The sequence below is a fragment of the Saccostrea cucullata genome, unplaced genomic scaffold (genome assembly GCF_032062105.1).
Source record: "Saccostrea cucullata isolate Sc308-1 unplaced genomic scaffold, CSIRO_AGI_Scuc_v1 ctg3823, whole genome shotgun sequence".
NCBI classification, from domain to species: Eukaryota; Metazoa; Mollusca; class Bivalvia; order Ostreida; family Ostreidae; genus Saccostrea; species Saccostrea cuccullata.
In genome coordinates, this window is record NW_026931945.1 from 31,696 (window position 1) to 50,113 (window position 18,418).

General features: G+C 32.0%; 1 protein-coding gene across 1 annotated transcript; it reads left to right on the plus strand.

The window, feature by feature from the left end:
• Positions 1–5,325: 5,325 nt before the first annotated feature.
• Positions 5,326–18,412, plus strand: LOC134234092 (uncharacterized; the record flags this gene model as incomplete). The annotated part of the gene is made up of 10 exons (XM_062716153.1): positions 5,326–5,340; positions 8,403–8,483; positions 8,586–8,651; positions 8,796–8,897; positions 9,075–9,119; positions 9,201–9,266; positions 15,074–15,109; positions 15,366–15,434; positions 16,779–16,847; positions 18,340–18,412. Coding segments are annotated over exons 1-10 (622 nt in total), but the record flags the coding sequence as incomplete, so codon positions are not given.
• Between the last annotated feature and the right edge of the window lie 6 nt (positions 18,413–18,418).

Genomic DNA, 18,418 nt, shown 5'->3' on the forward strand with positions numbered 1-18,418 from the left:
AGTCTCTATTAACATTCCAAAAATAAATGAAAAATATTGAAAAACAAAAACTTTAGAAAATACGATTTTTTTAATTCGCTTGCCGTTACGACCGGAAGTACTGACGACGAACGAAAGGTCGGTCCTGGAAGAGGAATATCACGATCTATAATCCCTGAAAGTTTCACATTGATATCTTTTGCCGTTCTTAAGTTTAACCGCGGACAAAATGTCATTTTAAAATCAGGAAATGTCCCGTAACTTGGCACCAAAACGGAATTTTCACAAAATCGCTCAGATAGATCAAGTTCATGTTACGACACATCTTTTCTGATAATTTCATGTAATTCTTTCCAGTAGTCTTCGAGAAATCGCGTGCACAAAATTAGAAAGTCAAAAAAATAATTATAACTAGAAACGATCTCGTTGCGAGCAACGAGAGGTCTTCCGTCTGATTCCAAAAAATAAACCTAAAATCGAGCTGAAAATCTATTAAACATTTTTTGGACACACTGGTAATTGAAACGGGTCACTAGCGTGAAAATCCGATACGCTTATCGATTACGCCATTTGAACAACTTCTTTAAATTCATCTTTATGTACATGTAATTCTGCAACAGTTAATCTGTCTTGGGATTATGAATGGAGGGTCACTATTCGTAATTTCGCGCCAAACGCCACGAGTAAATCTTCGCGCCTTTCCCTTGGAATGTTCTATTAAATAGGTGAGATGGTTAATTTATATATATATATATATATATATATATATATATATATATATATATATATATATATATATATATATATATATATATATATATATATATATATATATATATATATATATATATATATATATATATATATATATATATATATATATATATATATATATAAAATTTTCCTGTTAATCACGAAAGTGGATTATTCCGATTACCTACACTTTCCTGAAAAAAGGTGGTGTTTCACCGATAAAAAATGCCTCTATCGCCTTACGAGGGTCAAGGAATAAGATTCAATTATGTTCAATAACTTGCATAATTGAAAAAAAAGTTTACATGAAGTCAATTAAACGGACTTTTAAAAATAGTTTTTTTTTTTTTAAACTCACTGTAACAGTTGTCTTTTCTATTAATTTAATATGACACAAGTGTGCTTGGGAAAACAGTTGTCCCGTTTTATACTTACTATATATATTGTATCTTGAAAACCTATTACTTATAACTACATGTACGATTTAAGCTATGTGTTTCCGAGATGCAAAACAAAAGATAGAAGGTATTGTACTTCATTTGCATATTAATTCTTTCTATTTCTACTTAGAAACAACTAACACCAATTAAAGAAGACGTGTAAGGAGGCCTTGAATTATAAATGTAGATTGATACAGAATTGCAACGTACCTATATCGTGACAATCCAAGTATTCCTTCATATTCAGTGCTCTTTATGTTACTTTCGTTCAAGCAAACGCTCAGCTGCCTCTGTAAGCCCCTATTGCGAAATGTCGGAGTTGACAGAGACCGCCGCCATTTTGGTCCCGCTTCAAATTTTTTATTGTTAATATCTCGAGTTTGGATTTATCAATTTAAAAACAAATTATATATTCAGCCTAATTGAAAAGGTTTCTATTTACCATTTTATTATAATTCAAAAATACTGAAAAACAAAAAAGTTTAAAAATTCGACTTTTTAAATTCGCCTGCAGTAACGACAGGAAGTAGAGACGACGTTCAAAATATTGCGTCCTGGACAGTACTTATCACGATCTATAATCCCAGAAAGTTTCACAGTGATATCTGTTACCGTTCTTGAGATTAACCCCGGACAAAATGTCATTTTAAAATCAGAAAATTGTCTGTAACTTGGCACCAGACAGGAAATTCCAAAAAATCTCTCGGATAAAATAACTTCAGATAACAACACATTATTCCTGCAAATTTCATGAAAATCCATCCAGTAGTCTTTGAGAAATCGCGTGCACAAAATTAGATGTACGGAAAAATAATAATAAGAAACAGTGGAATCACTATAAGGTCTTCCGTGAAGACGGAAGACCTTAATAATAAGAAACAGTAGAATCACTATAAGGTCTTCCGTGAAGACGGAAGACCTTAATAATTGCGAATAATTAATTCTACTATTATATTTTCTTTTAGATGATTGTCCACAATAGAGCTATTTAATGATGAAGTCCATAGCCCTAGTGCTCTCATGAAATTCATACTTCTTAGATGTTAAATAAAAGGCTATTCTTGGTCTTAGATGGTTATAGTTAATATTTTGGAATCAAGACAACAATTACCTGTAGTTCTGACTTGTAAAATTTTGTTCTGACAATTCATATTTTGCTCTTAGTGGAAAATTATATTACGTTTTGATATATTTTTATTAAATTTCACAGGAATTTTATAATATTTGACTTAAAATCCAACCGATAGGATCTTTTAAACACATGTGAACTCCCAAGATAATGATTTAAACAATGATTAACTGATTCAAGCAATTTTTTCTCCATGGTCTCTCCGATATAGTCCTTAGCCCAGTGTATCAAAATATTCAATAACAAAATGCATGACATAGTTTTCAATTGCGTATTACCAAATAAGCATTTCTCATTTGCATAAAAAGTTTCTTTCGAAAAAATTGAAAGTGCTTTATTTTTTCTTCAGATGTTCAAATATTAATTGAAGAAAAACTCTCATTCTATAACATTTTTAATGGAAATGACTTACTATAGTAATTGGGATGGGTTTTTTTTTTTTTTGCTAAGACATTATTTTGTGAAGAGTTTGTATCTGAATTATACAGTATAATTATTCAGTTGAATGAAGGATATGAAGATAACTAACAGTATTCATCTCAAATTCATTAAAACAATACAAAATAGGAGCAGAGCAAACACGGACCTCCAAAACATCAGAGGTGGGATCAGGTGCCATGGAGAAGTGAGCATCCCCTGCTGACCGGTCACACCCGCCGTGTGCTCCTTGTTATGATCGGGAAATAACAGAAAACTCCGTCGTCAATTCAGTGTATAAATAAAGGACTAACAATAAGTATGAATCATAATCGAATGTAATAAAAAAATAGTGTCTGAATATTATCATCTTTTTCATTTAAAAGCTTGCTTTTACTGGTATGACCTGCGCATGTGAGTTAAGGCTACATAAGCAGATTGAGGAAACTACCTTATATGGATATTGTTGCGATTGCGCACAGAGGTGCTCACAGCAAACAATTGTCCAATCCAGTGAATGAGCCGAAAAGCATGATGGTCTGCTACATGTTTATTTTTACTACAAACACGTGGCTCAGGGAATTTTAGGACGCGATTTCAAACGACTGCAGGAAAGTCAGCTAACAATTTTTTTGAAATTTGTCATGAAAAATACAAAGATTTGGTACTTATTAAGATTCCCCATGCTCACATTAACAAACAAAGTAAGTTTTCCTTGTTAAATAGAACTTTGAAATACCGCTCACAAAGTCTTCACTAGTAAATAAGACTCAAGTTTTTTTTACTCGATATTCGTTAATGTGCCATGTTACTGGTTAAATTTATGGAGTTGCTGCTCAGTTATTTGTTGCAAGAAATTAAAACTTGCATTTTATATAAAAAATTCTTAAGTTGCATTTTTTATTATTATTTACCTGTTATATAAACCATTATGCACATTGAGAACATAAATACCGGTATTTCGAGGTTGTGTACGTTATAAACATTGACAATACATGAGCACACCTCAGAGTTGATTGTTTTTGGACCAAGGAATAGTCACGTGAAATTGACTTTTCACTGACGGTACAGCTACACAGCACGGGGAAAACTGTCAACAAACGGACTTGTACAATGGAGTGGAGAAAACCCTAATTTTTATCATCGTAAATCATTTGTATATAAATGTGAGCATGGAATCAGTATATAATGATGTTCATATTGTATTAAGTGTGTAAAATGCTTGGAAAAATGCATCACGTTTTTCCGAGAGCGATTTAAAAAAAAATGGCCTTTTAGAAACACACGTGTAGTATTTTTGTAGTAGACCATAATGCAACTCATTGAGCTGATTGGTCGATTTGTCAGTCACGTTGGTTCCTCACTTAACATGTAAATTTATTCCGACATCACAGAAAATAGTTTCCTCGACCTGATAAGGTAATTTCTATACAAAATATCAAATTAAATTCCATAATTGCTCTACCTACCGCACAGAAAATGCTAAGACTTGTTTACTAATACATTCTTGGTAACCACGACATGCGAAAGCCAGTACACATTATGACATTATATCATATTATGACGTCATCGACCTGTACTACACAAGTTTATAAGAAACATCAACAAAATCGCTTCGGCGCAAGGGCATACCTTACTTTGTTTTACAGAAACAAGGTATCAAAAGGCGCAGGATATTACAAGGATTTAAGATATTGCTGCACAAATGTTGGCACTGCAATTGGTTACTTACTATTCGTGCAGTTTAAGTTTTAACAGGGTAAAAATTCACTTTCCGGGGTATTTTTCCTAAAATTTTTACCAATTGAGAAAGTGCATAGGATTTGTGCAGCAATTTTATTAATTTTGAGAATATTCTCCTTAATATTATACATTGTTTTCTTTAAATTAGATAAGATAGGCCCTTGCGCCGAAGTGATTTTGTTGATATGATTTTTACCTTGAATGGGAGAGAACAATGACGTCATAATATGACGTCATAATGTGCACTTGCATTAATAAACTGTGAATACTGAGTATGTATAAGAAAATCAATTTGAACCTTCTCTGTACATAAAATATACAAATTATGAATTTTCATTAGCTTATTTGCATAAAAATATCCATATTTAGCCTTAACTCACTTGCGTGGTCTCTTTGTGGTCACAACGTTTTTCTAACCGTATATGATAAATTATATTTGCTAACAGGTTATTGTATCAACCATAGAACTTGCTAAATAGTGACTTTAAACGAGACTGTTGATATTCTTGTTTCATCAACTTGCTTGTCAATAATTCAACTCATTTAGAAATTGTTAATACGTAAAGCATGTTCTTGCGAAACGAATTAACTGAGAATTATATAGTCCTTATGTAGGTGATGAAGGTATATTGCTGCATAAATAAGGGAAGTTGACGATAGAAAAGTAAAAGTCATCATGTTTATCATAGAACTTGGTTGTAACATTACCATTAACGTCTTTTTCAAGTAAAATATTCAAGTATCAAACAGATTCTGTGGTATCTTTTATCTCAAGCTTTAGATATAGATATCATAGATATTGTCGATCAAAAATTCAAGTATCTCTTTGATCTCCAGCGCAGCGTACTTGTGTGCGCATTCAGTATGACCAATGACCAGGCAAGTAACTTTACAAATTCCATTTTTATTGAAAAAAAGTTGTGTCTCGATATCAAAAAGGCTGGACTTAAACAGGTCGGAGAGAATACTCGAAATCGGGTATTATGCGTGAAATCGCGTATAATACTCGATATTAGGGTATCGTCGAATTCGCCAAATCGGGTATAGGAGGTGTAATCACCTAATAAAACTTAAACAATGGAATGGCGCATGTTGCCGAGTTAACTTTCATCTAGATACACATGTTTTCTAAAGGTATCACCAGCCAAGTAAGAATTTGGGCTTTAAGATCAATGCGCTCGGGACAACAATGACCCGTGGAGCTCAGTACATTTCATGATCTGCACACAAAAAGGCGTTCGATTTGCTTTATATTTGTCCTTATGTTGAAAGTAGATGCATCTTTCTAATGTTCATTCCCAACACAACAGAATTGTAAAGTATCAGAATTCGTGAATTTCTAATAATTCCACATCAACACGACAAACATGAATAATTTGTAAATAAATCAAATTATATGGAAACACATTTCACAGACAAGATATGATGCCATGCATAAACAAGGGATTGTCTATCGTATCTAAATATGCGTCATAAATTACTTTCACATTCATCTTGTGCATAAAATCAAATTTATTAATGAATGTATGAATAATATAATGATAAAACTGTCTAAAATGTCGGCTAAAAGAACCCTCTTTCTCTTTTTTTGAAAATCTTTCTTTTTATTTATCATTCATACATATTTACAGAATTTGTCTTTAACATTTTAGCAGAGACAGTGATAGTTTCACGAATATAGCTTATGAGAGAACATAACTGTTGATCGTTTAATTTCGCTAAGTCATCAATATTTTACCATTTCTTGGCGACTTCAAAAGGGGGGGGGGCGGACTAAAGGCTTCTTGACCACCTCTGACAAAACAACATCGACTGTGTTCTACATGTGACCAAGAGACCTCTCTTTGAATGTCACGGTCGATTAAACTCGGCCATATATTTTTAATTGTAGGGGAGATTTATTCATCAAATAAAAATCATATACATTGTAGGTAAACAAAAAGCAACCTGTTATTTTCTAACACAATATGAGACTACTAGTAACTAGAATTCATCTTTATTTTTTAAACACATTTTTTTCATTATAGATGATAATGAGTATTAGGAAAAGTTATTGCCATGAGTAATACATATCACAGATAAAATAACTAAAAGAAAACTGTGACATATTGTCCAGAACCAATCAGATAGTGCGTTGTATTAGCATATTATAATGCGGTATAAGATAGCGATATAAAAAAAATATAGAAGGCAAAGAGGTAAAATTTACTCTGTCTATTAAATAGTATAATAAAGAAAGGAAGTGGCTACGATTTTTATGAAATTTTAATGTCCGATGAGGAATTATATTCCCAAAAAGTAAGACAAGAGTTTGCAAGGCAATTGAACATTATTATTTCAGTTTGTTCATTAACATGTTCATAAACGTAAAAACCATAAGAAATGTGAAAACTTGACTATGTAATTCATATTTCAGTATGACTGTACCTCGATCTATATTGAGAAATTCAATGTATAAAAAAACAAGCTCATGAAAAGATGTACACATTTGACTTTTATTTATACCCCCCCCCCCCCAAAAAAAAAAGGAAATTCTGTTCATATGACCTCTCGCTTTCAGTTTTCACACAAATTCATAAAATAAAGGTGAAATAGTATATCTTGTATCGATTAAAATGCAACCAAAAAATTTACGGTGTCTTTGAATAAAAATTTTATGCTAAATTGACATAAAAAAATACTCACCTTCAATTAGCTTTTTTCAAACTGTTTTCCCGTAGGTATTTATTTAATCTTTTTTTTTATTTTCTTCTTTATAATAACGTTGGATTTCTATTATGACAGAGATATACAATTATGACTCGATTATACTGTACTCACTTACTGTTAGGAATAATTCTTATTTCACGCGAAAGGGACGCCATTCATTTTTCAGTAAAAAATACATAACACGGCAATAGTCGTTTAATTTCTTTAAAATTTCACTTTTGTCAATAGTGTACAAATTAGAAAATTAAGTATATGGAATACTTTAACGGGAAATAAAGACAAACGATGTGTAGTTATTTGTTTTTTAGATATTAAATTGAAAAAATAATAACGCCATTGTGTCCTCTTTGTTACCCCAGCAGTGTTTGTCGTGTGATTTTGAACTTATTTGACAACCGTATGAATAAGGTTTAATAAAAATAAATCCACAAGATATTGATGTACAAATAACAGTTACTGGCGTAATGCGCCGTTGCTTTATTCTTTAGCTTTTATAGAAAGTTGCATAGAATATCCGATTTCGCGGATTCAACGATACCCTAATACTGTAAACGTATTATATTTGGCGTGTACGATATTTGGCGGAAATTGAATTTTCAACAAGTTGGCGTAGATTTGATTTAGCGCTTTTTGAATGTGCGTTACATAAGCCTTTATACACAAAGCATTTAGCGATGTACTTGATTTAGCGGAGGCTGCTTACCGCGAAAGGCGCTAAAAAGAATACACAGCCAAATGTAATACGTTTACAGTATCGAGTATTATACGCGATTTCACGAATAATACCCGATTTCGAGTATTCTGACCGACCTGTTTAATTTATCGTGGGGAATGGTTGCATATAAAGTTGAAAAGTCGAAAGTTTTTAAGCTGTTGATTTTGGTAGATTCTTGTGATTTCAAATTGTCTTAAAGTTCTTTGGACTTTTGAATTGAATTTAATTAGTTTACTTTGCTTTAGCTCTTGTGAGAACGCAAATTAATAAGCATCCTTTAATAAACATTTTTTTTTACTTCGCATTCATTTCTGCAAATTAAACTGTGCATGCCATATCTCTTAGTATCTTGTCAATGACTGCATATAACGCAAATTAATAAGCATCCTTTAATAAACATTTTTTTTTACTTCGCATTCATTTCTGCAAATTAAACTGTGCATGCCATATCTCTTAGTATCTTGTCAATGACTGCATATAATACCTAAATGGTTAATCTGTAATTTTTTGATTTTAGCAGATACTAAGACAGAATTCGACAAACCAACAGTTGGAAAAATCAAAGTCTTATGCTAATGACTTCGCTGAAATGTTACAGGTATCTCTCCCCCCCCCCCCTCTCTTGCTGTGGAAAATTTTCGTTTTTTTACCTCTTTTTTTTATATATAAAAAAATCAATTTTTCAAATTTTTATTTTAAGGCATGTGATAAACAAAAGAAATATATTTTCTTTGAGATAATTGAGGGCTTATACACATTTATTGAAGTAAGTTGTTTTCATATTCTGCTTTAGTGTATGTTTGGTCTTTTTGTATTGGTTTATTTGCATAAGTTTCAGACATATGTATTTGAATATTATATATCCCAAGTACTATTTTATATTTAATATATATCATATATATGTCCATAGGAAATACTTGTTTCAAGACACATCTTAGTTGGAGCCACTGATACAATCTACGTTGAAGAACTTCTCTACAAAGACTTTCATGAATTATTTCATATCTTAAAGGTATCAAATGAAGTTTTATGTGTAAAAGGAACAGGTTAAATCAAATTTGATTTACTATTTTTCTATGTGAAACATTTTTATGTATATTATACTATACTTGTTTTTATCAATTTTAATTTATTTTGGAATTATCTGTTCTAATCTTCAATGTAATACATGCTTTTGATATCAATTCAGATCGGTGCTGAGGAAAACCTTATGGAATATCTAGATAAAATGAAGGTAATCTAAACAACTTATATTTGCAAATAGGAATACAAAACCTTTTGTTAAACACTAAAACAATGTGCTTTTTTATTTCAGACGATGAAAGAAAATCGCCTCAAAGATGTTCAAAAACGAATGGCAATGTTTCGCTCTAACACTCAGGTACGTTTGCCAAAATTCTATAATAGCCCAAACTTGATTAATATTAAGTTGCAAAGGATAAGGCCAGTCAGCAGGGATGATTACTCGTGCTAGCTCCCATCACTTGAATTTTCTAAAACTCTGTGTTTATGCTCTTTTCATATATTAAAATTATTTTATTGGTGTTTTTATCTTCATCTTTATCATTATAAAGTTGCACATTAAATTTGAAAAATTCTCAAAGTAAACCGGTTTCAAAAATCTAGAAAGTTCATTCTGATGAAAACGTATAAACGTATAGAAATCAGATAATTAGTTGCCTTTTTATATATATATATATATATATATATATATATATATATATATATATATATATATATATATATATATATATATATATATATATATATAAAGCACTAAAATGACCAACGACACGAACAATAAAAATTGTCAAATTTTCGGGACGCCCTGTCCCTTCCTCAGGACAAAGAAAAAAGTTAAAAAGTCATAGAAACAATGTAAAAAGAGAAACAAAAACAACTAGCACTACTACTAAACTACTAAACACTAGATATTTACATAATTACATGTTGAATTGGAAATTTTAAAGAACACTAATAAAGAAAGAAATCCGGACCGCTATGAAATGCGTCCGGTCTATCGGGTATACTCGGGTGAAGTGCGATTTACATAATTGAACGAATTAATTATGCTAATTAATAACGATAATCAGTAAATCGTACATTGTTTCATTCTCTCAAAATGGCGTAACTTTACTTAATAAAGAATAATGAAAGAAAAATAATAAAGCAGGGATATTTAAACATATGGATTATGATCCATTATAAATTTTGAAGCATTTAAGGATTTATTACCGGGAAAAAATTAAACAAAAGCGTAAACAATAAATAGTTTTCTGGGTTGTCCGAGAGTTGGTGACGCAAATTAACTGTAGAGTTAACACTAAATTGAGAGAATAATCTTGTTCAGTATCATCAGGAATTGGGTCTAGTTTACGTTCATTCTGGTGAAGTCATTCAGTTTGTTAATGCCATTAGGGCGGAATGACTTCAATCTGTGCATCCAGAACTTTTCTTTGCTTTTTCTCTGAGCATCTGTCCATCTTGGGTTATGGTCAATCACCACTACTGTCATGTCCTCCCATTTGTGACCCTCAAGGTTGAAATGTTCTCCAACGGGTTCATTGAGTTTTTTGGTCCTAATGGTTGAGCGGTGGTTATTGACTCTCCTGCGGAGATCTCCTGTTTCACCAATATACTGTTTGGAGCAAACTTTGCAACTGATGAGATAAATGCAGTTGTCAGTCTGACAGGACAAATTCCCTAGTATTTTGTAGCTGCGGCCTGTAACAGGGCTGTTAAAACTATCTGTGTCAGTGCTGTGCTTACAAAGAAGACATCTTCTGTCAGAACAAGTTTTAAAGCCCCCGTTAGGTAATGGGTTGTCCAGTCTGGTTCTTACTACCATGTCCTTTAGGTTCCTTGGGCGTCTGTATGCAGCCAGTGGGGGTTCCTTAAAGACCTCTGCCATTCGTTTGTTTGAATGGAGAATTGGAAGGTTCTTTTGAAGGATACCGCTAAGGCTCTTAAGGACGGGATGGTATGTGGTTACCAGAGGGACCCTGCCGCTATTGTCTTTCTCCTTGTAGCGTAATAGGTTTTGCCTGTCATGTCCCGCCATCTCATCAATAGCTGTTTGTACGGTGCAGGCATTGTAGCCTCTGTAGCACTGACACAGATAGTTTTAACAGCCCTGTTACAGGCTGCAGCTACAAAATACTAGGGAATTTGTCCTGTCAAACTGACAACTGCATTTATCTCATCAGTTGCAAAGTTTGCTCCAAACAGTATATTGGTGAAACAGGAGATCTCCGCAGGAGAGTCAATAACCACCGCTCGACCATTAGGACCAAAAAACTCAATGAACCCGTTGGAGAACATTTCAACCTTGAGGGTCACAAATGGGAGGACATGACAGTAGTGGTGATTGACCATAACCCAAGATGGACAGATGCTCAGAGAAAAAGCAAAGAAAAGTTCTGGATGCACAGATTGAAGTCATTCCGCCCTAATGGCATTAACAAACTGAATGACTTCACCAGAATGAACGTAAACTAGACCCAATTCCTGATGATACTGAACAAGATTATTCTCTCAATTTAGTGTTAACTCTACAGTTAATTTGCGTCACCAACTCTCGGACAACCCAGAAAACTATTTATTGTTTACGCTTTTGTTTAATTTTTTCCCGGTAATAAATCCTTAAATGCTTCAAAATTTATAATGGATCATAATCCATATGTTTAAATATCCCTGCTTTATTATTTTTCTTTCATTATTCTTTATTAAGTAAAGTTACGCCATTTTGAGAGAATGAAACAATGTACGATTTACTGATTATCGTTATTAATTAGCATAATTAATTCGTTCAATTATGTAAATCGCACTTCACCCGAGTATACCCGATAGACCGGACGCATTTCATAGCGGTCCGGATTTCTTTCTTTATTAGTGTTCTTTAAAATTTCCAATTCAACATGTAATTATGTAAATATATAGTGTTTAGTACTTTAGTGGAGTGCTAGTTGTTTTTGTTTCTCTTTTTTCTTTGTTCTGATGACTTTTAAACTTTTTTCTTTGTTCTGAGGAAGGGACAGGGCGTCCCGAAAATTTGAAAATTTTCATTGTTCGTGTCGTTGGTCATTTTAGTGCTTTATATATATATATATATATATATATATATATATATATATATATATATATATATATATATATATATATATATATATATATATATATATATATATATATATATATATATAAAGCACTAAAAAACCAACAACATTGTATATCCTAAATGTCGGATCTCCGAAGTAGATACAAGGTCACGGGTGGAAATTTATATAAAGCACTTAAAATGACGTATGACACGAACAATAAAAATTGTCAAATTTTCGGGACGCCCTGTCCCTTCCTAAAGACAAAGAAAAAGTTAAAATGTCATAAAAACAACGGAAAAAGATAAACAAAAACAACTAGCACTACTACTAAACTACTAAACACCAGATATTTAGAATATTACATGTTGAATTGGAAATTTTTAAGAACACTAATAAAGAAAGAAATCCGGACCGCTATGTAATGCGTCCGGTCTATCGGGTATACACGGGTGAAGTGCGATTTACATAATTGAACGAATTAATTATGCTAATTAATTATTACAATCAGTAATTTTTTTATTTTTATTTATAAAGCACATCTCTCAAAACGAACAAACGGCTATTAAGCGAAGAAATATCAAAATAAAAAAGCACAAACTGATCGGTTATGTAGATGTAGAAGGCAAGTTCAAAATTAAAAAAAAATTGTTTATTTCACAGTTATAATTTTTAAAGCTTACTTACATATATACCAGGTACGGTTTAAATATCAAAAGATCTGAAGGTAATTTGAATGTCACCAAGACGTACATGGTATGTACACAGGGACTTGTAAGTAAATTTCAATCAGGTTCAAGCACAAAATAATGTACCTTAAAGATATATATGCCGTATTAGTGCTTTATTGCTAAAGAAATAAATATATGTGGTGTTTCATCAAGTTACATAAGTTATGTAATTTCTGCAATTAAGACAATTCCACTCCATCACTTTTAAAAAATATGAAATATTATATTGTAAAAGAAGGATATGGAAATAACGAACAGTATTCAATCTCAACGTCCATTAAACAAATATACAAAATAAGAGCAGAGCAAACACGGACCTCCGAAACATTAGAGGTGGGATCAGGTGCCATGGAGGAGTGAGCATCCCCTGCCGACCGGTCACACCCGCCGTGTGCTCGTTGTCATAATCAGGAAATAACGGAAAAAATCCGTGGTCATTTCAGTGTATAAATAATGGACTAACAATTGGTATGAAAAAAGTCAGTCAGCATTTCATTCAATGATAAATTGTATTTGCTGACAAGGTCATTGTATCGACCATAGAATTTACGAAATGATGACTTTAAACGAGACTGTTGATATTCTTGTTTCATCAACTTGCTTGTCAATAATTTGCCTCGTTTAAGAAATTGTTCATACGTAGAGCATGCTCTTGCGTATCGAACTAACTGAGATATAAATACTCCGTATGCAGGCGATGAAGGTATATTGCTGCATAAGTAAGGGAAGTTGACGATAGAAAAGTTAAAGTCATCACGTTTATCATATAGCTTGGTTGTTAGATTACCATTTGTGTCTTTTTCAAGTAAAATATCCAAGTATGAAGCAGAAGTGTCGGACTCTGTGGTATCTTTTATCTCAAGCTCACCAGGATATATCGTGTCGACGTAGGAATGAAAATTATCATTATTAATTGACAATACGTCGTCGATATATCTAAATGTCGAGTTGAAGGCCACAGCAAGTGTTTTCTTCTTAAAAATTATTTTCTCTCCGAATCGGATATTAAACCGCCTCTTATTAAAATATTCATGAACACGTGGTCTCGCATGCTCACAGAAAAACAATGGTCCAATCTCGTGAATGAGCCGAAAAACATGATGGTCTACTTCGTTTTTACTACAAACACGTGGGTTAGGGAAATTGTACGATGCGATTTCAAATGACGGCTGGGAAGCCAATTTACATTTTTCAAAAACCTGTTTTAGAAAAATAGGAAAAATAGTTACTAATTGAGAATTCCCATGCTCACATTAACAAACAAATGCAGTTTTTCTTGTTAGGATACTGTATGTTTCGAAGTCGTACACATTGTAAACATTGTTAATACGTGAACACACCTCAGCGTTAGTTGCTTTTGTACCGAGGAATATATAGTCACTTGAAATTGTCTTTTCACTGTCGGTAGAGCATGGGGAAATTGTAAACAAACGGACCTGTACAATAGAGTGGGGAAAAGTCTTATTTTTATCATTGTTCATTTATATGCAAATGTTAGCATGGATTTCTAGATGATAATGTACATAATGCATTAAGCGTGTAAATGCTTGAAAAATGCACCACGTCTTTCTAAGAGCGATTTAAAAAACTAGCCTGTTCGAAAAACACATGTAGCATTTTTGTACTGAGTAGTAACCCATAACAACTCATTGAGCTGATTGGTCGATTTGTCAGTCTTGTTGGTTCCTCGCTGAACATACGTCACAAAAAATAGTTTCCTCGACCTGATGATTCTTTTCCCGCGTACATGCGCAGATCCAACATAATATTCAGTCCTTTATAAATATGCATGAGAATATCGTGTTCTTTTCCCGACCAGTACTTTATTAATACCGAATAATATTTGGTCGAATTTTCGAGAATGCTTCATTTTTGATAGCTTATCATACTTCAGAAAATTTTGTTTTGGTTTCACCTTTGCAAAAATACTGCTTTACACGGCATATATATCTTTAATGAACAGGTTTGACAGGGGTACACAGACCAGGTATTGTTAAAGTCGTTGCTTAAAATATCTGCCTTAATTCAATGTAGTTTGCAAACTACAGAAATTAATACGCCTTGTTTACATGTACAAATACGATTTTTCAATAAAACATTTGAAACTTCAGGTTTTCGAAAATTGGAAACAACCAGGAATATCAGGAAGCTTCAGTTTTCCAAGGTTTTCGTATATTGAGAAACTTTAGAGTGCCAAAGCATATCGGTTTCTGTGCCACTAAACCTGACGGAATAACTTCATACACTCAGTTCCAGTTCATAGAAAAATAAAGATCCCGATGACTGCATAAAAATTACCTTTCATCTTAACAGACAAAAAAAATGAATTTATCTTTTTTAACATTATTTTTTTTCTCAAGGTTACTGTAGAGCAAATCATAGATGTTGAAATGACAGTAAGTATTGTTATCTTTCATTATCATTATATATATGGTTAAAAAGTATTGTCAACAATTGACACAAAACTCTCTGAACTGAGTTAAATTCTAGATGTCCAGGTTATAATGAACACAATAGAAGATAATTAAAAAAATGTCAACATTTGTTTCATTATTATTTTAAGAAACACGTTTTTATAAAAGCTTTTTATCTAGAATTTGCTTGAAATAAATATAAAAGTTTCTCTTTTAAAACTTTTTTTAAATTCTGAAGGATCAAGAAAGAGAAGATACGAACGAGTCTCTTGCCATAGCTACCAATATACTCAGAAGTGTCATGTCTGTAAGTGATGATTTAGATAAACCCTTTACATGTACATGTTTTGCTGTGCTGTCTTTTTTTTTTTCATCAATAAAAAAAGGTTTAACCCTCAGGCTCTATAATTCTTAAGAATAACTAGATTTATTTAATAATTGTTTTCAGGAAATAGCTTCAAATACAGAATCGCCAATAATGACACATTACTATCCGTTCGTTTCGGTTATATTGACATCATATAAACACTGAAGAAAGTGTACAGACCGACTGACACTTAAATCGATGACGGACTTATAACTATCGCACAAGCTCTTTAGTCTCTGACCAATTGCGTTAAAAACTGTTCTATCAAAAATACATTCTTTGTTTATTGGTATTAACAAATTGACATTCCTCCTGATGTATCTACAATAAAAAAAAACAAAGAAATATGAAAATGTGTTATGCTATCATCTGCCCTCTACGCTTGCGAGATTTGGCTGGCATTGACTCTTTCAGAAATACAACTGTTTGCATATAACTTTTGGTGCTTTGTAAGACGGCTCCCAGTTCTATGTGTAAAGTCATGGATAGAGTAAAAGGGAATTTTCATAAATGGACGTCAAACCAAAATGGATAGCTGCATCTTGCTCTGCCTGAGGATTCTGATATGTCTTTTTCAGTAAAAAAAAAACATATTCAGTTGAATCCAGATATTAAACTGTAGCAGGGTGCCAGAAAGATTTTTAATAATTTTACTAAAGTTTTCTAATTCATCTTTATGCACACCTTCTGTAATTTATCTTTATTTATATCTAATGCACAACAAGGGAATGTTTTAGAAAGATACACGTCTCCTTCCAATATCCAATTACATATATCTTTAGAATTATAAATGATTAGTATGCATCTCATTTAATTAAGGTAGAAATTCTCGAGATGGACGTTAAACAACATACAAACAATTGATTAAGGAGTTTTTCTTTAATTTTAGGCGAAATAACTATAACCACCAATACAGTGCCTTTCACAGTCTCAATAGGTGTTACTACATAACAACATTTCAAAAAGTACAAATTTAATAGTACAATTTACCAACAAATATCAGGTTTACTGTTTAGCAGTTTTCATTAACAAATCTTTCAGTAACATTTCTTACATTTACAAATTATGATATAAAAGATAAAAAGTTAGAAAATTCTACTAAACAATCTACAGATTAAGGTTTGTGTGTGTACATTTCAAGAGTTGCAAATTTACAGTGTATCTACATGTAGTTCTTTATGTATGTATATATAAAGAGAGTAAGGAACTATAATCATTCGATTTTTTGTTTGAAAAGCGTGAGTTCTTTTATATTCATGTCGTTTTACATCTTTTTGAAATTAGGCAACAGTTGAAGAAAAAAGATTGATGGACATCCTGAAAAATCTCGGAACTCATCGGATGACGTATAATGTCAGTGTATTTTTAGCATCAACATTATATAGCATTTATTATACATAATATATACGAGGGTTGTTCGAAACGTTCGTGGACTTATTTGATATATATTTTATTTGATGTCATTTGTTATCAAAATTTGGAAGAAATATCAATATAACAATAAATCATAATGATTTCTTTTAATTTTTTTAAATATAAAAAAATATATACAATTTCATAAAAATGCAAAATTTTGATCGTGGATCAGGTCAAAATATAATAAGTTACAAACAATTCACTAAATAATGTCTGTAGTCAAATTCTCTAGCTGTAAAATGGAAAATTATCGAAAAAACAAACTAGATATTCAAACACAGATTTGTTACATCGATTCGTATTCCAAATTGTGGCTTAATATTTTGCTTTGTTGAAAAGAAATCAACTTGAGGAGATAGGTCATCCTCATTGAAAGCAACAAAAACCATGATAAAAGCAACAACAAATAACAAAAAAGTCATGGAGCAGCAGAGTACGATTCAGTTTTGTGTTTTACTAACTAAAGGAAAAATCCTGAAAAAAACTCTAGAAATGTTGGGGGAAAATGCCTGGTATAAGAAAAAAGATTTAATGAGAAGGCGTTGGATTATATTCTTTGAAATATTAAGTGATAGTATATTTTTTTGTAGAAATTCTTGACGCTATATTTTGACATTAAGTGAGCTCCGCGGGTACAAAACTTATTGATTATAAAATGAATTAAATTGATATTTGTTAAATAGAATGGAATGAAAGTTCAACATACAAATATTTTACATATTACATTGTGCTTATTTTAATTTTTAGCGAGTAATATAATAACGATTGACATCGTCGACAAACTTTTTGAACAACCCTCTTATTTCCATTTCTATTTGTTTTCTATGAGATAACTTCTTGATAATTCAACCGGAATGTACTTTTTCGAAAAGCGATTTGCTAAGAAAGCTCAATTCTAGTATGCAGGAAGATCGCATAAAATTGTTTTGTGTCTGACGTCAGGAGGCAGGGACTTTTGAAATAAAATGTGAGGCCTCGATCATGTAATTAAAAGCTATAAGACAGCATTTAAATTTCACAATGAAATGGAAATATGAGGAATCACTGTCTAGTTTGTTGGGTCATGGCAGGGTGTCAACGATAGTTGGAAAAGTGGGATACATTTATGAAGAAATGGCTTCGCCTGTTATGTAAATTATCCCACTTTTCCAACTATCGTTGACGCCCTGCCATGACCCAACAAACTAGACAGTGATTCCTTAAATATAAATATCATATATTCTAAAACAATTTTTTCAACTTGTAAACGAATACAACTCTACAATTGCACGTGTAGAACCCCTCCTTATCTCTCTCATAATAATCAAATCTCTGTAAGTAAATTGTAAATTTATCATCTTATTAATAAAGTTTTACTGCGATTTTATATTGGAATGAATAAGCACGTGTAGTTACTGTATTTATTGAACAAATTCATTTTTTCTTTCAGTATCTCGACGAAGTGTTTGAAGTTGATGAAATCAATAAAAGAAATCTGGGAAAGATGATTATACGATATGTTGGCCATG